Here is a 23,444-nt window from a genome sequence, read left to right as displayed (position 1 = left end):
AGTTACTTACTTGATAACAGGTACGGTTCCGCGAACAGGCATGAGTGGCATGGTGGAGACAGCCTTGTGTCCGTGCCGGCGAGCGATGCGCACCGTGAAGTGGGCCTTGTACATCGGCTCGTCCCAGCAGGGAAACGCTCGGCGTGCGTGCGTCGCCTCGAAGCTCGAGAACACCACCCACCTGTGGACCAAGAAGCAACACAGTCGTGGCAAGCAACGATGTATGTTTCATACCGTTAGAGAGCAGTGCTTCTTAAATCAGGGCTATTGGAAATGATCTTAACAGAAAGTTCAAAAAATGGTTCAAATGGCTCTGAGCACTATGGGACTTAACATCTATGGTCACCAGTCCCCTAGATCTTGGAACTACTTAAACCTAACTAACCTAAAGACATCACAAAACACCCAGTCATCACGAGGCAGAGAAAATCCCTGACCCCGCCGTAACAGAAAGTAGTAAGATACGAAGTCTCATACTCTCTGTTGAACTACAGAATGCTGCTCACTTTCTTTGATTAAATATTTCAGCGGAGTGAAATCGAGACACCCTAGGAATCACACAATCAATTTTTATTCGAATTTTCGTAGCAAAATGAAGAGTCGGAAATGGACAAATCGACCAGCGCGAGATTTAAATTTGTAAAGAAAGACTTAATTGCTCGAAATTGATTAGGGAAATTAAGAAAAACGTAATTAGTGATACGAGGGAAACATTGAAATATTTCAGGAGCATCTGCTGTTAGCTATGTACATGAAGTCTCGAAAAGCTGATCTATTCAAGGCTTAGCTATTTTGTGCACAAGAAGTTACATTGGTGTGGAAATTGTAGAATTCTTTCTTTCAAGTTGAGAAAATAAAATAAATATCAAATTACAGCATAAATTAAAACTTTTCTGCTTTCTCTTGATATATTTTTTTAATAGTAATTAACAGAATACCGATAGATATTTAAAAATATTCTGTTTCATGTTTACCGAACTGTGGTGTGCGTACTGTAAGACCTTCGGTACACACACCATCAGATTATTTGACTTGTCGCTCTAACGAAGTAGGCGAATGTCAGCAGTATGTCTCGTGGTCTTATCATGGCGTGTTTATCTTCTGCTGTTAGATCAGACGATAGAAATGCCACTTACACGCTTAGAGTAGCAGATTGACGGTGACCAACTTTAAACAGAACTTGATTAATTTTCACACATATTTATTAAAATAATAAAAAGCATAGACATTACTTAACTTGATTCTGGATGCTGTTTACAATTGACAATCTGAAGTTCCTTTGGTCTTGGTACGTTAATCTTATTCTCACATATCTCTGATACTTGACAAAGTGTCTATACATTTCTCTTCATGGTTATGTACAGGAATATGATAATCTTATTAGGCGCAGACTGAAACTTGACTATAGAGGAGTGGTACAGACAAATGCAGACTGGTACAGACAATTAATTGGAGGTCTGTACACTCGTTATAATACCTCGCACGTTCAGGTATCACTGCGCGAGTGTGATCCGCGAGGAGAAAAGGTTCTACATTAGCAGCAATCTCATTGGCTGCTTTACATATTAATACGCGGATCGGCGGAAGCAGAATTTGGTCTGTCTCTAAGGCAGCGCCATCTCGTAGTGCGGAGACGGACGAGCGCTGCACCTGCGCTGTTGTGCTTAGCGGGGCGCGCTGACTATGCGGAACTATGTACACAACACGAACAATACCTGTAAATAACTTTCTAATTCTAAGATTAATGAATTGAAGTAATTTTTCATTATAAAATGGACGAAGTTTATTTGGTTAAGTAATGAAATAAATACTTCTGTAATCGTTCAAATTTCGGTGACGATTTTTTTAATGAGCAGAATTTCGACCGGTCAATCGCAACCACACTTCCTCGCTTTAACAGTCTTGAAAACAGTGGTGTGTCGGTAGCTAATGCATGTCTGCTAAGACTATTTCTTCCTGAAAGCCAGACAAGTCCTACACCTGACAAAGCGGTAATCTCAGGTCGCCATCAGTTCTGTAGGAAAGAAATGCAGGCATATAAAGAATGTTTCCCTGGAGACTGAACGAAATTACAGTATAAATGAAAGAAATTTTGAAGAGAAGCGGTGAAATGTTTTTTGAAATTATTTGTCTAAAAGTAAGAAATAAAATAGATTAGATAAACATTTGATGAGCATCACGATTTCGAGCACAATTAGAAAGTGCACTAATGTTTCTATTTCAGTAGAAGAGACACAGACATGAGTTCACTATTCTGCTCTTCAAACAACTGTAGTTATCCTGCTGGAAGATGCCATCGCCGTCGGGGAACATATAAATCATGAAATGATGGTCCTTAACAATGCTCACGTTGTCCTCAACTGTCATTGTGCTTTCGATTATTGTCACAAGTACCATGGAAACCAAGTGAATTCCCTCATAGCATAATACTGATACCATTGGCCTGTGTCTATAGAATAGTACGTGTTTCAAGCAGTGGTTCGTCTGGATGATTGCATATTTGGACATTAACATCAACTTGGTGAAACACGGAACATGATTCAAATCGACCAGGTTTCCATCGATCCACTGTCCAACCTCCGTGGCCCTGTGCCCACTGCAATCGTAATTGGTGATTAGATCTACATGGGAATACGCAGGGCTCGTCTGCTGCGGACCCACATGTTCAGCAATGTGGGCTGTACGATAAGCATCTAAACATTTTTGCCTCCATCAGCTTTGTACTCTGTCGTCATATCTGTCACAGATCGTCGCCTATGCTGCTTTACAGAGCAGGCAAGCCTCTGGCCTCCACGTGCTGCGACAAGACGTGGACGTCCAACACCTTGTCGTCTGCCCATGGTTTCAACCATACTTTTAACCAATTTCCACAGATACGAGAGAAGCACGTGAACAGCCGGCCAGCTTCGCCGTTTCTGTGATGCTTGTTCCAAGGCGCCGGGTCATAACAGTCTGCCCTTTGTCAGAGTCGCTTATGTCAATAGATTTCCCCGTTTGCGACGCGCTATTCGTGTCTGCTCGGCTTATGCACCATCCTTAGCGCGTCACATGCCCAACATGCCCATACCGCCACCAGCCAGCATTCATTGCCTCAGTGGGCAGTGATCATAATGTCTTGGCTCCTCAGTGTATGTACCAGAAACACACCTAATACAGATTGTAAAATCAATAAAAATGGAAGCCCTCGTAACCATGGAACTATCTGGATGTGAAGTTGAAGACTATATGGAAGCGTTTCAGACTGCACATATTGTAATTACAATAGGAACAGAGTGACTAAGAGATTAAGAGACCCAGATTGATTTACGGAAGTACACTGTGCCACTTCACAAAATACGTTGGTAATATGTGTTTCCTTGATGACAGTATCTGCTGGTGTGTGTGTGTGTGTGTGTGTGTGTGTGTGTGTGTGTGTGTGTGTGTGTGTGTGGCCGACCGGAGTGGCCGTGCGGTTCTGAGCGCTACAGTCTGGAACCGAGCGGCCGCTACGGTCGCAGATTCGAATCCTGCCTCGGGCATGGATGTGTGTGATGTCCTTAGGTTAGTTAAGTTTAATTAGTTCTAAGTTCTAGGCGACTGATGACCTCAGAAGTTAAGTCGCATAGTGCTCAGAGCCATTTGAACCATCTTTGTGTGTGTGTGTGTGTGTGTGTGTGTGTGTGTGTGTGTGTGTGTGTCCTGTAATTCACCATCAGTTTCGATTATTGACCAAACCAGTACCAACAAGTTTCTCTCGGTAGGTATTAACAGTATACTATACAGGGTGAAGCGAAATTCGCGCTTTCGGGCTTCGCAGCACGACTCATCGCAAGCCAGCGATAAAAAAAATGTCTTTCACAAAATTTCGCCCTGCGAGTACATCCGGCAGAAAAAGGACGTGAAAGAGTGACAGTCTGGCAACACTGTAAGCATGTGTATGGTAACTACCCCTGTTAGCACTTACTACTTGCGCTGTACAGTTGGTGCAGTAGATATAGTTCTGGGTTAGCCTGCAGGCGGTTGAGGGTTCGATCTTGCGTTGGGGCGCATTTTTCTTATTTGCTAATTTCATACTGTATGTACTCCGTTTCTTAGGTCACATGTAATCTAAATTTACAACATTTTGTAACGCTGAACACAACAAATACGTGGTTAGACAAATAAGGAATAGACAGTTGAAACAAATGACCTGTCGTAGGACAGAATAACTACAAAAACAATGTCAGTCCGAGATGCTAAAGATGATAGCGCTGAACACTAATATATCATTTACTTGTCATTTATACTACGTGTAATGTGAGCGCTCAGATGTCGCACATTAGCAATCAGCGACAATAATAATGTCCATATTAATGAACGCATAACCTTCACAACAGAATAGTTGTCCTCAAAACAACAGATGCTCTAAGCGACCTCCCTGCACGTCCAAACATTGCGCAACCCACTGGATCATACAGCTTTGCACCCTTCGCAGCAAAGCTGTGTCCACAGTAACAAGAGCAACATGAACACGTGCTACCAATTCTTCCACATTCGTCGGCGGAGTAGAGTACACTTGCTCCTTCAGGTGTCCCCACAGGAAGAAATCCAGGGCATTTAGGTCAGGTGAATGCGGTGGCCATACAACTGGACCTCCACGTCTGAGCCATTTACCTGGAAATGTTCTGTCCAAATACTGTCGCACATTAATTGCAGAGTGTGGAGGTGCACCATCAGGTTGGAACCATATCCTCTGCCAAACATGTAGTGGAACATCTTCAAGCTCATCAGGCAGACAGTTTGAGAGGAATGCATGATACCTTCGTGCAGTCAGCTGATTAGGCAACATGTGGGGCCCAAACACCTGTCGCCGAATATCGAGCTTGATATCCATGGTCGTGGGTGACGTGCGGGTTAACCTCACACCAATGGTGCGCGTTGTGCATATTGAAGATACGCTCACGAGTGAATGTTGCTTCATATGACCATATTATGGTGTGTTCATGAAGTCATCGTTGGCTTCCTGTTGTTGTTGGAACCATTCACAGAATTGCATCCACTGATGGCGATCTGCAGGAGGCAGATGTTGCGTGAAAGCATAATAATAGGGGTGCAGCCCATGCTCGTGAAGCACATTGACGACCGTGCGTTGCGAGACATGCAGCTAGAGGACCCGCTGCAATCGCTGTTGACGATTAAGATGCCAGATACTGTGCTACCTTAACTACATTTACCAAAAAAGAAAAAAACAACATATGCATCAACCCAGGCTCGGACCATCGACCTCCTGCATGCTAACCCAGAACTCTATCCACTGCCCCCAACTGTACAGCACGATTAATGTGTGCTGACAGAGGTAGTTAACGTACATGTGGTTACAGTGTTGGCAGAGTGCCACTCTTTAACGTCCTTTTTCTGCCGGATTTACTCGCCAGATGAAGCTTTGTGAGACATTTTTTTATCGCTGGCATGTGAGGAGTCACGCTGCCAAACCCGAGTGCGCGAATTTCGCTTCACAATGAATATAAGGAAACGCGTTTCCGATGCATACCGTACCCTTGCTTTAATCTATTAAAACATTTTATCGACATTTACCGTCGCTTACATGCAGAGATCGGTTATGCTGCTATGATGGGACACGCCAGGCGACAATGGCTCCCATCACCGGATTTACTTGTTCGTGAGCCACAGGAAATGACGCTCTCTGGTGGAGTAACTGTAAAGAACCGCTCTCAAGATTCAAGACTTACTTGTGCACTATGTTCCAGGTGTGAACTTTGAGATTTTCCCCTATTCTGATTTTAACTTTATACACTGTCCTTAACTTTTTTGTGTTTTGTTTTAAATAAAATGAGTGTAATTTTAAGTACGACATAAAAAGAGTGTGACATCCTCAAATTTCTTAGTAATTAGCATCTCTGCTCGTTTATAAATACTGCCATTACATTTATGTACAATAGTGACAGACATCTGAAGACTTTCGCACTATTACACGGATTACACTAGTCGCAGACAGTTGTGGTACACTAATTCCATCCCGGCGGGTACGGGGTGGCGGCAGGAAGGGCATCCGGCTTCCCCTTCCACTAAAATTGCCACATATGATTAACCATACCGACCCTGCGTATACGCGGGAAAAACGGCGCAAACGAAAGAAGTGACTTATGGGTGCTGTGTGCAGTACCAGTACCTGACTAGTTGCTCTCAAACTACGACTAGCGTCGAAAACACTGTTTTATGTATCATGGGTATGTGTTAGGTCAGCGAGGGTGATCAAACTTACAATGTCTTTTATTTATTTTTAACATATCTTAAGATGTTTTGTACTAGATGAATTCAGTGATTGTTGCGAAAATAAGTGCGACAGTAGACTTCAATAACCGCGTTGTAGCTAACATGAACATTGACGAATGATTATTATTCTTGTATAAGAAGTGGGGTACCAAACGATTTCGATCTAAATAGATGTTGCGTAACAGGTCGTTTTACCGTATTAATACTGTCTTCAAAACAGTCAGGTATGATTGTTTGCCATTTAGTGATTACCCCAGTTAAATTCACATGAACAATATCTACGGTATTGCAGTGCCTGTGTTATTCCGACTTACGATACAATGTTCCTTCCAACATGCCTGCATGTCCGGAAGCCGTTATGAAGTATATTCGCAGTTGCGAATATTGACAACCATCAACTGTATGATGGAATGACGACAATGAAAATTTGTTCTGGACCGGGACTGGAAGCCGGATTTTCCGCTTATCGCGAGCGGTAGCCCTACTATTTGGTTATCCGAGCACCATTCACGGCCGGAACCAAACTTCCATATATCGTCAACCACGTGTCTACAACCCGTAAGTTATGTATATTACCGTATAGGGGGACATTTTACTTGAAAGTCGTTTGCCTGGTGTCGGCGGATAAACACGATATTCCAGTGCCTGTGTTATTCCGAATTACGATACCTTTCATGTACAGGGTGACACAGAATAACGGGAATGTTTGAAATGAGTAGTGGCAGCCACGAGCAGATGGCAGCACTGCGGGTTCATGACAGCGAGTCAACAGTCCGCCATTTCAGTAATCATGAATCAGTGGGACGGAAAACCGCGTGCGTTAGCCATAAAGATGTTTTATAAAAACAGTGATAGTTTGGTAGCGGCGCAGAGGGAGTTATGACGTTTTTATGACTTAGCACGTCTTGACGTCGTTCCGTCGAAACACGCGGTAAAATGTTGGATTAATAACTTTGAAGAGACTGGATCTGCCCTCAAGAAGAAAGCAACAGGACGACCAAGAAGTGTGCATTCTCCAGGGAACATTGATGTTGTACGCGAGTCTCTCTTAAGGAGCCCGCGGCGTTCAATTCGTAAGCAAGCAGCAGTGGTTGTCATCTCCCGGGAGAGTGTTCGCAGAATTCTTCAAAAAATGGTTCAAATGGCTCTGAGCACTATGGGACTCAACTGCTGAGGTCATTAGTCTCCTAGAACTTAGAACTAGTTAAACCTAACTAACCTAAGGACATCACAAACATCCATGCCCGAGGCAGGATTCGAACCTGCGACCGTAGCGGTCTTGCGGTTCCAGACTGCAGCGCCTTTAACCGCACGGCCACTTCGGCCGGTCAGAATTCTTCATCTTGATTTAAAATTTCATCCGTACAAACTACAGATGGTACAACAACTGAACGACAACGATTACCGGTTACGATTAGGATTCTGTCAACAAATAATAACAAAAACAAATAATGATGATGAATTTCTAAACAAGTTGTGGACGTCAGATGAGGCACATTTTCATCTCACAGGTTATGTGAATAAACCGAACTACCGTACTGGGCAAACCCAAATACTAATGACACTCATGAGCGCCATTTACACGCTAGTAAAGAGACAGTATGGTGTGGTGTTTCATCACATGGGATTATCGGACCATATTTTTTTGCAAATGAACAGGGAAACACAATAAATGTCAATGCCGATCGTTACGTGGAGATGTTACGAACTTTCGTTACACCTGCATTGAACAGCTTTCCAAACATTCTAGCCGCTTCAGTCCAGAGTTACGTGGCTGCTACGGTCGCAGGTTCGAATCCTGCCACGGGCGTGGATGTGTGTGATGTCCTTAGGTTAGTTAGGTTTAAGTAGTTCTAAATCTAGGGGACTGATGACCTCAGATGTTAAGTCCCATAGTGCTTAGAGCCATTTGAACCATCCAAATGTTCGAGAAGCTTGGTTTCAAATTCCGTGATCCCCTAGATCGCCATATTTATCCGTTTGATTTTTTCTCGTGGGGCTACCTCAAGAGCAAAGTCTACACGACTCGACCAAGAACCCTGGATGAGATAAAACAGAGAATTCGGGATGCAATTCACAGTATCCCACCTGAGATGTTGCAGCGGTTAACGAGGAATCTCAACAGCAGATTTGACGAATGTATTCGTACAGGAGGACGCCGTCCAAAGGACGTAATTTTGAAAAAATGATAAATGCCACCAATGTTTCAAAAAATGGTTCAAATTGCTCTGAGCACTATGGGCTTTAACATCTGAGATCATCAGTCTCCTAGAACTTAGAACTACTTAAACCTAACTAACCTTAGGACATCACACACATCCATGCCCGAGGCAGGATTCGAACCTGCGACGGTAACGGTCGCGCGGTTCCAGACTGAAGCGCCTAGAACAGCTCTGCCACACCGGCCGGCAGTTGAAACTGTAATCTGAACGATGTTATAAGGTGTTATTCTTCCTAAACATTTCATCCATCTTCTCGTTCAAATCAAAATTTTTGGGACATGCAACACTCAGGAATTGTATGTGTCAGGAATCGATAACGGTATTATTTTACAATACAAGCAGCAATAGCAGAACTACTAGTAGCAGCAGTGATAGTGATAGTGGCGGTGGTGGTGATGGTGGTGGTGATAGCAATAGCAGCACCAGGTCTGAATGGTATGCATAAATGGAAAAGTGAGCCACATTTTGCGATTACCTATATAATGAAACAGTTACCTGATGCTTCAGTAAGATGGATTCGCAATAATGCAGCTGCAGTCAAACAGTCCACTGTGAATTCTGCGGCATCGTTTCATGGCACCAAAAACATTAAGTGCACACATATGCGGTGCAAAGAGAACAGATAAGCAAGGCAAAAACCGCGCACCGATGGAGAAGAAAACAATGTAAATTGAACTTGTTACAAGTGGAAGATACGTATGTCCATATGCTATTTTTCTTTTTTGCTTCAAATGACAATTTCTGTAACCTGTCCGAATGTTAATCGTACCTACTGGTTAAGTCTGTATGACTGTTTGAAGGTGTCATGTTTACCACTACTGACCTATCCTGAAAGTGGCAGTTAAATAGTCAGAAAACGACGTCAAAACACGTTGTGACACAAATTTACAGTATTACATTTCAATCCTGAATCAAATTATTCTATGGCTCCATGAGGCATTTCATCTGAATACTTACAATCAAACTGCAGTCAAGTAGTAAGTTTACGCCGTACCTAATGTCGCCCGTGGTCTCATCCCTGAAGAACGTCTTGGCGATGCCGCGGTTGTCGTTCCTGAGGTGTCCCGTGTAGGAGATGGTCAGCACGTACTGGTGGCCCTTCTCCAGGCTCGAGTTCAGCCCCGCCACAACTTGCTGCGTTTCTTCCTCCACTTTCACGTACGTCACATTCAGCAGCTTCCGTGTCACCGCGTCTCTCACCTGCGCGAAACATCGGTTACAAAATATATTTTTACAACAGATTCCCTTAACAATAATATAATACAATTTTGTGTACACAAATATAGCAAAATATAAACATCCAACACTAACTTCACACGAATACAGATGTTTCCTTTAATGAGTGTGACACGTGTAGTATGTGGTATTTTATACGAAAGGTTGGTTCGTTATAGCCAGTATGAGTGTGGACTTTGACCGCTGAAGCTTCTCCAGGAATCGTTCCAGCATTTGCTTGAAATGATTTAGGCAAACCACAAGAAAATCAAATTAATCAGGCCGGCGTGGAATTATAGCGACTGTACCCATTTAACTTAATAATGGAGAAGTGGAAATATCTCTGTATTAAAGTTTTCTCGTCTGTAGAAAATTTAATAAATTACTCATTTATTAGTGGCAGAATTATGGATGCCGACAGTGACAAAAATAATGAAACCTATAGAGCTGTTGTATAAACCGCAAGCGAGGAAAGAGAGATATACTCGTACTAACTGAGAGTGCAGTGACCGTGAAATTTCTTCTTGTAAGGGTGACACAGAACTTCTCTGGTACTCCTCCTGCCGTGGTGTCCCGCAGAAAAACCCAATATAGCATCAAGTGGTTTCCCGATGGTACATGACGGGTCGTTTCGATATTTGGGGGTTGTCTCGCGGAGAAGACTACATGATTAAAACGATTAAAATGCTTGACCCATGCTTCTAACAGGTTGGTTTGAAGTATTGCTTTTCTTTGATATTGAGAGAGTCACTTGTCTTGGCTCCCACGCTCCAATCGTGGCCTCTTCTCTAGCAAGGTCCGGGAAGCTAAAACGTGAAAAGAAGGTGCTGTTAGTAATACTCCGTTCTAATGTTATGCCCCGCTTAGGGAAGCAGCGTAATGAAAAGTGAACGATAGAAGCGAGCAGTCGCTGCGTATTTCGCGAGGAATCGTCGGACAAGTGAAGAGTTATCTCCCAACAACTGAGAGCACAAGTTGCAGTCTGCTGCAGATCATCGCTCAGGTCGTCACCACCAGCGTGTAACGCCTGAAATCTGAGACCATTCTCGGTTCATTCTGGAGTCTGGCCGAAGTGGTGATGACATAGCCTCACTCTTGGGGTCTCAGAAAAGTTGTAGATTTGCAGCATCGCTTTAGAACTGATCAGGGCCGTCTGATCTGGACCCGAGTGGAGGATCCACGGTAAACGAGACGCTTCATCGGTTCCGTAACAAGCTCGGCTGTAGAATTATTGACCTGCGCTACTGGATGGATACATGTCAGGCCACCATGGATAGGTGTGTGTAAATATATGGAAAATTGACACTAGGGAAGATAAGTACTTGTGGAACGAAAGTATTTTTAGTTAGGTGCAACTCCGATACCCACTGTATAAAAAATAATTATTTGTCAACTGCTGCAGTATTCGGCGCAAAGCTGCAAAACATAGTCTCATCTAGAAATGAGCCATCCCAGCAAAGTACTGAGCAGAGAGATGGTTGACACCCAAACTAGAGAGTTGGGAAATTTATAACATGTGGAACTTATATTGTAAATATAGGTTATACTCCTCTGTAGATGGAATGTTCATAGCAATCAATAGAATTACTATGTCTAGCAAGGACGAAAATGAATCCGACTGCGAACTTCTACGAACAAGCGTAAACAGGGCAGGTGAACTTAGATTATTAACCAAATGCTTCTACCGACCGCTAAATTCAGACGTATCACTCGCAGTGTTATACTAACATAGCATGAACATGCCCACAGCATGCGATAGTAATAGGTGGTAACTTTAACCTGCTTCGTATCGAGTGGGAAAACTTCTCACAGACTGTACAGCGAACTAATGTTGACAACATTGTAATACACCTGCTTCTAACTTGTCCGACAGCTCACATACAACAAAAATAAAGGAGACTGACAATAATATGGAAATACCAAAAACAAAACACAGTACCATGCCTAAAGCAGTGTAGGCAAACCTTTGGCATTCAAAACACCTCCCAGTCGTCTCGGAATTGATAAATAATCGTCCTGTATGGTTTTCAAGGAAATCTTATACCATTCTTCCTGCAAATGGTGGCACGTTCAGGTAACGACGATAGAGGTGGATACCGATCGTGCACACTTATCTCCAGAGTAGACCACCAAGGCTAAATAATATAGTGGTCAGGTGATAGTGATGGCAAAGGGAAACTCGACAATTAGTACTCGTGCTCGCAAAACCCGTCCTGGACGAAGCCAGCTGTGTGAACAGGGAGCCTTGTCGTCTTGGAACACAGTATCATCACTTGGGAACAACCATTGTACCACGGGATGGATCTGATCAGCGAAAATGGCTACATAATCCTCGGCAGTAATACGACCATATTTCACTCTTGGAATATACACTGAAGCGCCAAAGAAACTGGTATAGGCATGCATATTCAAATACAAAGATATGTACGCAGACAGAATATGGCGCTGCGATCGGCAACGCCTATATAGGACAACAAGTCTCTGGCTCACTTGTTAGACCGGTTACTGCTGCTACAATGGCAAATTATTAAGATGTAAGTGAGTTTGAAGGTGGTGTTATAGTCGACACACGAGCGATGGGACACAGCATCTCCAAGGTAGCGATGAAGTGGGGATTTTCCCGTACGACCATTTCACGAGTGTACCATGAATATCAGGAACCCGGTAAAACGTCAAATCTCCGACATCGCTGTGGCTGGAAAAAGATCCTGCAAGAACGTAACCAACGACGACTGAAGAGAATCGTTCAAGGTGACAGAAGTGCATCCCTTCCGCAAATTGCTGGAGATTTCAGTGTTGGTCTATCAACAAGTGTCAGCGCGCGAACTATTCAACGATACATCATCGATGTGGGCTTTCGTAACCGAAGGTCCATTTGTGTATCCTTGATGACTGCACGACACATCAACACTGACATTTGACTGTTGATGGCTCGAAACGTGTTGCTTGGTTGGACAAGTCTCGACTGAAATTGTATCAAACAGCTGGGCGTGTACAGGTATGGAGACAACCCCATGAATTCATGGACCCTGTATGTCAGCAGGGGACTGCTCAAACTTTTGGAGGCTCTGCAGTGGTGTGGGGCGTGTGCAGCTGAAGTGACATGGGATCCCTGGTACGTCTAGATACGACTCTGACAAATGGTTCAAATGGCTCTGAGCACTATGGGACTTAACTGCTGAGGTCATCAGTCCCCTAGAACTTAGAACTAATTAAACCTAACTAACCTAAGGACATCACACACATCCATGCCCGAGGCAGGATTTGAACCTGCGACCGTAGCGGTCACTCGGTTCCAGACTGTAGCGCCTAGAACCGCACGGCCACTCCGGCCGGCCGACTCTGACAGATGAGACGTAAGCATCCTGTCTGATCACCTGCATCCATTCATGTCCATCGTGCATTCCTACGGACTTGGGCAATTCCAGCAGGACAATGCGACACCTCACACTTGCTACAGTGTGGCTCCAGGAACACTCTTCTGAGTTTAAACACTTCTACTAGTCACCAAACTCCCCAGACATGAACATTATTGAACATACCTGGGATACCTTGTAACATGCTGTTCAGAAGAGATCTCCACGTCCTCGTACTCTTGCGGATTTATGGACAGCCCTGCAGGATTACTGGTGTCAGTTCCCTCCAGCACTACTTCAGACATTAGTCGAGTCCACGCCGCGTCGTGTTGCGGCACTTCTGCTTGATCGCGGGGGCCTTACACGATATCAGGCAGGTGTACCAGGTTCTTTGGCTCTTCAGTGTAAATTCTGCCAAAAGTTTAAAACATTATGCAAAAAGACTCAACTCACCAAATGACACTGTTTCATTCTTCCATAGTCCAGATTTTATGGTTTCGGCACCACGTTTTTTCTGTTACGGGCATTTGCATAATTGATAAGTGCTTTTGGAATTCCAACTCGCCCTGCAAATTCCAGCTTATGGAGCTCCCTTCGTGAGTGCGGCATTCAGTTCTGGAGTGACTTTTGCACCTGTCCTGTCCTTTGCCGTCAAAATCTTCTCCAATGACTGTCTGTCACTATCACTCAACACACACTTCCATCCGCATTGTGACTTAGCGGGTGAGGTTTCTCCGCTTTCTGTGTATGCGTTGTAAACCTTCGATACTGTGTTTTTTGAGACACCAATATCTTCGACTCCTTTGGTTACAGCAGCACTGACCATACAAGCAACAAAAATCTTCCCCCATTTGACTTCACTTTGCCCTGACTTAATGCACTCACGACTACACAGAACACTTTTCTGAGAGCAACTGACACTTTCAGCGCATTGAGGACATTGCACAGGTGCCATTCATGATCAAATACAGCAACGCAACCTGGAGTCTTGGGTAGCATCTGAATTTATATTCAAGCATGCATTTCTCGTAGTGTTTCCTTATTTTTGTCCACATTCTGTACGTTACTCCTGTAACGTATTACCTGTGTGCGCCTGTATGCTTGTCCTGTACGTTGTTGTGAACGTCAGAACCAGTTTTCTGTATCTGGGGACACAGGTATTTGCCCGGACAGGAAACGATAGGCTTTTCTTTCCCGAATCCTTCTAACTGGGCAGTGATCATAGTCTACTTGGTAGCTTATGGGTCTGTAATTTTTTATGGCGGCAGGTGTTCAGCAGCCCCTCTTGGAAAGAAACTGAGAAGTTATGTCTGGAAACAACACCTCCTGGACAAGTGCTGTCAGTGGGAGCAGGAAATAACCAACTGATATACGTATATTCGGCTCCTGAGGCGGAACTGTAGAAATGCCACGGAGTAAAATGGTTTTATGAAGCACTTTTGAGAGATTGCGAAATCGTGAGTTGGACGGTAGCACTCAGAGGTCTAAGACGCAGGCCGTGTATCCTGTGAGGTAAATTCGGGGCATTTTAAGTGTCGCTTGTCTGAAGACTGAAGCGAGCGATCCCTCGTGATCACTAAAGTTGTTCTGTCTGCAAGGAAAGCCTTGAAAAAGTTCCTAAGTGATTAACTATGTGCTGACGTAAAAATTCTGATTGAGTCTCTTCCTGTCATCTGGAAGATTGTCAGGTCTGGTAGTCTATTTGTAAAACATGTGCATTGAAACCGAGAGGTATCGGGATCGGATCCCAGCAAGTAGAAGGATAATGGTCGTATGAGTAGATAGTCTATTAAAATGATTAACGCCCAGAATAGTACCGAAGAAATGCAGACTGCTATGGACAACAAAAAACAGAATAACCCAGGAAATGCACAAAATGTTACGGTCAACAGCAGCAATGAGGATAGCTCAAAAATATGCAATTTATGTAATATTAAAAAGACTTTAGATTGTTTTGCAAGAAATCATGGAATGATACTATCAATTTGTAGAGACTGTAGAAAATTAAGAAGGTCAGAAAATTAAAAAAAATATTACTCCAACCCCAAATAGATTACACAAATCTAGGTTTTTTGTTGTGGTATCATTCCCAGTTTTCTAGCGGATTACATAGACAGAACTATCCAGAAGACTAAAACAGTACCAATAAATTGGTGACTCAGTGGATGAACCTCTTCACTTTTTGTTTGAAGATGAAGTGAATACAAGCGCTAGCAAGGCCACGCGTGTGAACAACCACCAGCGAACAGATGCCAGTGAGTGCACGTCAGTGAGCAAGCGCCAGCGAGCGCCTCTTTTTTCGAAGGTGAAGCGAAAACAAGTGTGAGCAAGTTAACACACCTTGGTGTGAGTGAGCAATTGTCAGTGAATGCACGTCAGTGAACACATGCCTGTGAACGCACGCCACTGAGCGCACCTTAGTGCAGTTCTCATAGCAAGCTCTGGTTGGCGAACTACTACTCTCTTTCTTTGAAGAGGAAGCGAATTTGAGCACCATGGTGACCGCGAATGCATGCCAGTGAGTGAACCTCTTTATTTGTCTTCAGAGAGAAATCATGCAAGTGGTGCTAGGGAGCAAGCACAGCATGCGCACACCAGCGAACAAACTTCAGTGATTGAGCCTCTTCAGTGAAGCGAATTCAAGTGACCTGAGTGGTGCTAGTGCTGCAAAGAGTGAATTCATGAGCAAACGTCAGTGGATGAACTTCTTTCTCTTTCTTTGGTGATGGAACCTGTGATCAAGGGTACCATTCACGGAGAAGTGGATAAACTACAGAGCTTGACTCTCTTCCATCGAAGACAAAGCAGGTGAACACACACCAGTAAACGTGCAACAGTGAATGAATCTCTGTCTCTGTGTTTTAAGATGGAGAAAATGAGTGAACCTCAGCGAATGAAACTCTTCGGTGTTGGAGTGAATCTGAGTGTACTCGAGCAAGCGTCAGTGAACGAACAAATCTCTTCACTCTTTCTTCTTCGTAAAACACAAGCAGGTGCGCCATGGAGTGGTGCCAGTGAACGCACACCAGTGACTGAACCTCTGTCTCTGTCTTTGAAGATGAAGCGAATGTGAATGTACAGATGAAGTCAGTCTCCTTCAACTTCCGCCAGCGAGCGAACATCAGTGACAGCACACAAGAATGTTGATGAAGTCATCTTGTGCCACTTCTGTCTCTGTCTTCGAAGATTGGGCAAAGTGAACACAAGCCAATGCTCTTCCTTCGATGTTGAAGTGAACCCAATCACGCCACTATGTGACTTCAGTGAACGAACGTCTGTGAGTGGGCCAAGCGCGTTGAGCCAGTGAACGAACTTCTGTCTCTGTCTTCGAAGATGAAATCAATTCAAGCAAGTGGAGCCATTGGCGTGAATGTGCCACGCTATGCCAGTGAGCGTACCTTAGACTCTGGCTTCAGCGATGAAGTCAGTGAAGAGCATCGCTCACAAAGAAACTGAATGAATTTCAGAGAGCAAGCATTGGTGGATTAACCTCTTCAAAGATGAAGCGAATGCAAGAGAACACTCCTTAGCGCACCTTAGTGCACATGCCTCAAGGTACAGCATCTGCAGCCGGCCGAAGTGGTCGTGCGGTTAAAGGCGCTGCAGTCTGGAACCGCAAGACCGCTACGGTCGCAGGTTCGAATCCTGCCTCGGGCATGGATGTTTGTGATGTCCTTAGGTTAGTTAGGTTTAACTAGTTCTAAGTTCTAGGGGACTAATGACCTCAGCAGTTGAGTCCCATAGTGCTCAGAGCCATTTGAACCAACCAGCATCTGCAGTATTTTTTCCTGAATTTGCAGAGGTCAGATAATTGACCTTTGCATTTTTGGCTAAGTTTCTCGCTGTCAGCAGTTTGATCGCGCCACCGGCCGCTGTCAGGTTTTGTATTGAATTTGCAGAGGTCAAATAACTGACCTTTGGATTGTGTGCCAAGTTGCTCTCTTCTAGTTAGTTAGCCACATCACTGGAGTCTGTCAAATTTTGTGCCGAATTTGCAAGTACTAAATCTCTAGCGCTTGGATTGTTGGCCAAGTTGTTCTCTTTCAATTGGCTGGTTACGCAATAGGCGTCCGTAGCAATTTTGTGCTGAATTTACATGGATCAAATAATTGACCTTTGCATTGTCGGCAAAGTTGCTCTCTTCTAGCGAGTTGACTACAGACGTCAGTTCTCTGATGCTTGAGTTGGTGCGACCAAGTATTGAAGATTCTAGTCCTGGAATGCCATACAAAAAAGCAAGGATGTCGTTCGTGATGAGGACGTTCTTCTATTCATACAGAGGCACCCAGATGTCGGGAAACCATTGGCCCTTGTTCAAGTCGTAGTTCCTCACTCGGATGAAGTCAAAGATGGAGAGCGTCGGCCCACGACTCGCATCGCTAGTGTTGCTCGAGTCTTCTTCAGTTGCAGTGACAGTGTCGATGAGTCTTGCTCGTTCACGACGATGGTCTTGCTTACATCTTCTGCAGCTGCAGCGACAGTGGCGCTAGAGTCTTCAGTCGCAGTGATGGTGTTGCTTACATCTTCTTCAGTCGCAGAGTCAGCAATGTTGACATTTGATACAAAGATTTTTCACTTGATGCACGAAAAAGCACAGAATTGTGGCGATATGTTGGTTCATTCACGCAAGGAAGCATGTGCGCACCAGGGGATGGTTCGTCTTGCAGTCACGTACAATTCTTGCGAAATTCCAGAGGACAAATTTTTGACTCCTGCGATATAGCTCAAAAATGTTCATCGTTCGTGTGCCACGAGGTGGAACCTCTTGCATTGCTTCATTCACGCAAGAATGCATGCGCGCCCTCTCAAGGTAGCATTCTCTTGAAGACAGCACATGCAACCGTGTTCAATTCTTGCAAAATTCAGACGCGGGAATCTTCCACGCCTACAATTCAGTAAAAAACGTTGGAGCATTAGATTCAAGGTCAATGTCGATGCGACGAGAGTCTCTTGCGTTGGTTCGTTCATGCGTGAATTCATATGTGCCCTGAGGAGGATGGTCTCGTAACAATGAATGAATGATACCACAAAAAATGAATGATACCACAACATAAAACCTAGATTTGTGTAATCTATTTGAGGTTAGAATAACATTTTTTTATTTTTTGTCCTTCTTAATTTTCAGCAGTCTCTACAAATTGATAGTATCTTTACATGATTTCTTGCAAAACAGTCCAGAGTCTCTTTAACATTACATAAATTGCATAGTTTTGAGCTATCCTCATTGCTGCTATTGTCCATACCATTTTGTGCATTTTCTAGGTTATTCTGTTTTTTGTTGTCCATAGCAGTCTGCATTTCTTCCATACTATTCTGGGCGTTAGTCATTTTAATAGAATGTCTACTCAGATGATCATTATTTAACCATTTTTTACAAATTGATCTAGGTCTACCTAATTTCTTCCCATATTCTGTAACACTTTTTACTGTGTCACATTTAGTGCACTTTTTTAGTATCCGTCCCATATCGTCTGTACTATTAAATATGTTACTATTCTTATTTTTTGTTTGAATAATATCTATTAAGTCGATCCTTATTTATACACTGTTTAGAAATCGATCTTGGTTTATCTAGCTTTATTCTGCAATGTCTTTCACTACACAACATTTAGTACATATAAAAATATATAGGCTGTTGTCTGCTTTTTGTTGTCGTAATTTTTTCATCAATCTCCATTTACTCAATTTTATTCTTTCACCTATGTTGTCCATTTTTTTTTGTCCTCGTTTTTTCATCAGTCTCCATTTACTCATTTTCATTCATTCACCTATGTTGTCCATTTCTAGCTGTCCTCATTTCTTTATGAATACACAGAAAACTACAATGGATCTGTGTGCAACTTTCAAAAAAATGGTTCAAATGGCTCTGAGCACTATGGGACTCAACTGCTGAGGTCATTAGTCCCCTAGAACTTAGAACTAGTTAGACCTAACTAACCTAAGGACATCACAAACATCCATGCCCGAGGCAGAATTCGAACCTGCGACCATAGCGGTGTGCAACTTTAAATGATAAAATTCCGAATGATACACTTATGTATGTGGTACTGCATGGTAAAAGGAATTTGACAAATGATTCGCAACAAATAATTCTGATTGAAAATTTTTAATTTTTACTTCTTCGCGAAGTATCGGCAGTCGCTGACCGCTACATGCGCGAGAAATCGCATAGCTCTTGCCCATACGAGATTGCTAACTCCAATGGCCTCTAAAGGAAACAGCCAGCTGTTATATGGTAGCTGGCACGGCTTTCAGATAACTAGCCATGCCTCCTTATCTCTGTCTCGACCTCAGCTACACTTGTCTTGCAGCAGCTGAGCAAGCTCTCAGTAGATACCTCTGACTGCAGAAAATTAATATTACGATAATTTCATGATTTAAACTTTGACGTGAAACTAATTAAACAGTTTCCTATAGTTTATAAGTGATTGAAATCGATTTTAATGATCGTTATATACCTGGAAACTTTTTTCTCTCGTACCAATTTTGTCACTCAAATACCAACTATATATGTAATCTTCAAGCCTCTTTAGTCTGTTAAACCTCGTAACTGAGTATGTAGCCAAAATGGTTTTGGCCATTATCTCACGGAGTCATCAAGCGTCAGTGGTTTGTGGAGAGCAAGCCATTTGACAGAACATTTCCTATCCTCGCTTCTGTACGACTTATCGCCATCCATGGGCGGATCTGAGACCTGTCTGGCGTGTTTAAGCCCGAAATAATGGAGCACTCTGTTAACTCAGAGGCGGGTCTCTGTGATGCGTTGACATACAGAAGGAGAGGCCTGAAGCTCAGTGATCACTGAGTTGAAGGTGTTCGATAGGAAATGTTTTGCAGTTTTTTTTCCCTTACGTTCACCTAGGGCAATGAAGCATTTCCTCTTGTTCACTATTATTTTCTTACATTCACCAAATTTATTTTCTTACATTCGCCAAGATGAGAAAGTGAGTGAGTTAGACCTGAATAGAGGGGCTGCGGGAGGGGAGAGTAGAAGGATTTTGGGGGTTCTGTAAAAGTGGCTCAGTTTTTGGTGAACCCCGAGGGGACCCGAGAGGAGCGAGCCACAAAGTGAGCTACTGAGCCAGAACCCCCAAAATCCTTCTACTCCAGCAAGATCACGGAAATTAACAGTCTACATTTAATATAGCCTTCACCTGTCAACGATCGGAGGAGTCGTCAGGAATGCCACATGGTTCGAATTAACGTTGAAGTGTAGGTCCCCTTTGGGGTAGAGCGGAGCGTGTAAATGCATGCAGGTTTTTTCAATTGAATTACTTACATCGGGCCATTGAGTCGGTAGGCAGATGCTTCTATCACATCACGAATGCAGTAGCTGGCTGGAGATGGTGTTCATTCACGCAAGAGAATCATACGAGCATACTGTCGTCTGACCATTGAACAGACTCCCATATGGACGACATAGTAATAAGCATGACTGTGTGTAAAAACCAACTGAAAAAGTTGAAAACAAATAAATCACAATGTCTGGATGAAATACCAATTCGATTTTACATAGAGCACTGAATGGCATTTATCGTGAATCTCTCCTCCAGTGCAGAGTCACACACGGCTGGAAGAAAGCCAATGTGACTGTGTACAAGAAGGGAAAAAGAATGGATCAGAAAAATTGCAAACCAATATCTCTGACATCGGTTTGCTACATAATTGTTTGGACATATTCTCAGTCCGAACATAATAAATTTTCTTGTGACCGAGAAACTGATGATCACGAATCAGAACGGTCTTAGAAAGCATCGCTTGTGCTCAACTCAGCTTGCCCTTTTCTCACATGATATACCTCGAACTATGCATGAAGGGCATATGACACTGTGCTCCAATGCAGACGGTTAGTGAGGGTACAAGGATATGGAATAGGTTTCGAGATATGCGAGTGACTCGAAGACTTCTTAAGTAATAGAACCTAGTATGTTGTCCTCTATGACGAGTGTTCGTGAGAGACAAGGATATCGTCCAGAGTGCCCCAGGAAAGTGTTGGTTGGTTGGTTGGTTTGGGAGATTAAAGGGACCAGACTGCTATGGTCATCGGTCCCTTTTTCCAAAGACAAAGAACACCCACAGAGAATAAAAACGAGGAACAGAAGAGATCACAGACGATACAGAACAAGAGAAACTGAGACAAAGACAAGACAAAACGAACTAAAACCACACAGAGTGTGACGGTGGTTGGCCGACCATAGAAATAAAAAAGGAAAAGCCGACCACTTAGAAACACATTAAAAAAAATCAGTTGAAAATCATAGGTGAAAGGCCAGAATCAACACAAAACAATAAAATAAAACAGAAACACTCAGATTAAATGATAAAATCCCCCTGCCCGAATAAAACGTAAAACTAAGTCAGCCATAGTGGAGTCGTCTGTTAAAAGGGCAGGGACCGTATCAGGCAGCGCAAATGTCTGCCTGACCACAGCTAAAAGGGGGCAGGCCAACAGAATGTGGGCCACTGTCAAAGCCGCCCCGCAGCGACATACAGGAGGGTCCTCCCGGCGCAGTAAATAACTGTGTGTTAGCCGGGAGTGGCCAATGCGGAGCCGACAAAGGACGACGGAGTCCCTGCGGTTGGCTCGCATGGATGACCGCCACACAGTCGTCGTCTCCTTAATGGCACGGAGTTTATTGGGTGTAATCCGATCGCGCCATTCAGCGTCCCAAAGCGCAAAAACTTTTCGGCGGAGGACTGCCCGCAAATCAGTCTCTGGGAGGCCAACATCCAGAGATGGTTTACACGTGGCCTCTTTCGCCAGGCGGTCAACATGTTCATTGCCCGGGATACCGACATGACCGGGGGTCCACACAAAGACCACAGAGCGGCCGCAACGCGCAAGAGTATGCAGGGACTCATGGATAGCCATCACCAGACGAGAACGAGGAAAACACTGGTCGAGAGCTCGTAAACCGCTCAGGGAATCGCTACAGATCACGAAGGACTCACCTGAGCAGGAGCGGATATACTCTAGGGCTCGAAAGATGGCGACTAGCTCAGCAGTGTAAACGCTGCAGCCAGCCGCCAAGGACCATTGTTCGGAATGGTCCCCTAGAGTTAGCGCATACCCGACACGACCAGCAACCATCGAACCGTCGGTGTAAACAATTCCAGAGCCCTGATACGTGGCAAGGATGGAATAAAAGCGGCGGCGGCATCTGGAGGGACCGAGTCCTTCGAGCCCTGTGCCAAGTCGAGCCGAAGGCAAGGGCGAGGAACACACCAAGGGGGTGTACGTAGAGGTGCCTGGAAAGGAGGCGGAACAGGGAAAAACCCAAGCCCGCAGAGAAGCTCCTTGACGCGTACGGCGATCGGACAACCCGACCGGGGCCGACAGTCCGGCAGATGGACGACCGACTGCGGGAACAGGACACGGTAATTTGGATGCCCGGGCAAACTAAAAACATGGGCAGCATAAGCAGCCAGTAATTGTTGGCGTCGTACCCGCAGTGGAGGTACACCTGCCTCCACTAGTGCGCTGTCCACAGGGCTGGTGCGGAAAGCACCAGTGGCAAGGCGTATCCCGCTGTGGAGAATTGGGTCCAGCACCCGTAACGCAGATGGGGATGCTGAGCCATAAGCCAGGCTCCCATAATCCTGACGGGACTGGATTAACGCCTGGTAGAGCCGCAACAGGGTAGAGCGGTCGGCGCCCCAGCGGGAGTGGCTCAAGCATCTCAGAGCATTTAGATGCCGCCAACACGTCTGTTTCAGCTGCCGGATATGAGGCAGCCAAGTCAACCGGGCATCGAAAACCACCCCCAAAAACCTGTGGGTCTCCACCACAGCAAGGAGTTCGTCGGCAAGATAAAGCCGCGGCTCAGGATGGACTGTTCGGCGCCGGCAGAAATGCATAACGCGGGTCTTGGCTGCCGAAAACTGAAACCCATGCACTACAGCCCAAGACTGCGCCTTACGGATAGCGCCCTGTAGCTGACGTTCAACAGCTGCAATGCCAGTAGAGCTGTAGTAAAGGCAGAAGTCGTCAGCATACAGGGAAGCGGAGACAGAATTTCCCACGGCCGCAGCAAGCCCATTAATGGCTATTAAAAACAGACAGACACTTAAAACAGAGCCCTGTGGCACACCGTTCTCCTGGACGTGGGAGGAACTATACGAGGCCGCGACTTGCACGCGGAAGGTACGACACGACAGAAAATTGCGGATAAAAATCGGCAGAGGACCCCGAAGACCCCATCCATGAAGCGTAGAAAGAATGTGATGACGCCATGTCGTATCGTACGCCTTCCGCATGTCGAAAAAGACAGCGACCAGGTGCTGACGGCGGGCAAAAGCAGTACGGATGGCCGACTCCAGGCTCACCAGATTGTCGGTGGCGGAGCGGCCTTTACGGAACCCACCCTGAGACGGAGCCAGAAGGCCCCAAGACTCCAGT

The 23,444-nt window shown here is 44.6% G+C and overlaps 1 protein-coding gene across 1 annotated transcript in view; it reads right to left on the bottom strand.

Moving 5' to 3' along the window:
- Positions 1 to 23,444, bottom strand: part of LOC126470948 (aminopeptidase N-like) — a 536,862-nt gene that overhangs the window by 194,533 nt on the left and 318,885 nt on the right. The window contains exons 4-5 of the mRNA XM_050098998.1: positions 9,469 to 9,674; positions 11 to 181 (exon numbers count right to left, since the gene is read on the bottom strand). Coding sequence (XP_049954955.1) covers positions 11 to 181; positions 9,469 to 9,674 — 377 coding nt within the window. The remainder of the gene's footprint in view (positions 1 to 10; positions 182 to 9,468; positions 9,675 to 23,444) is intronic.

Source organism: Schistocerca serialis, chromosome 3, assembly GCF_023864345.2.
Source record: "Schistocerca serialis cubense isolate TAMUIC-IGC-003099 chromosome 3, iqSchSeri2.2, whole genome shotgun sequence".
NCBI lineage: Eukaryota > Metazoa > Arthropoda > Insecta > Orthoptera > Acrididae > Schistocerca > Schistocerca serialis.
Note: the sequence above shows the minus strand (reverse complement) of the source record. Positions and strands in the feature narration are given on the sequence as shown.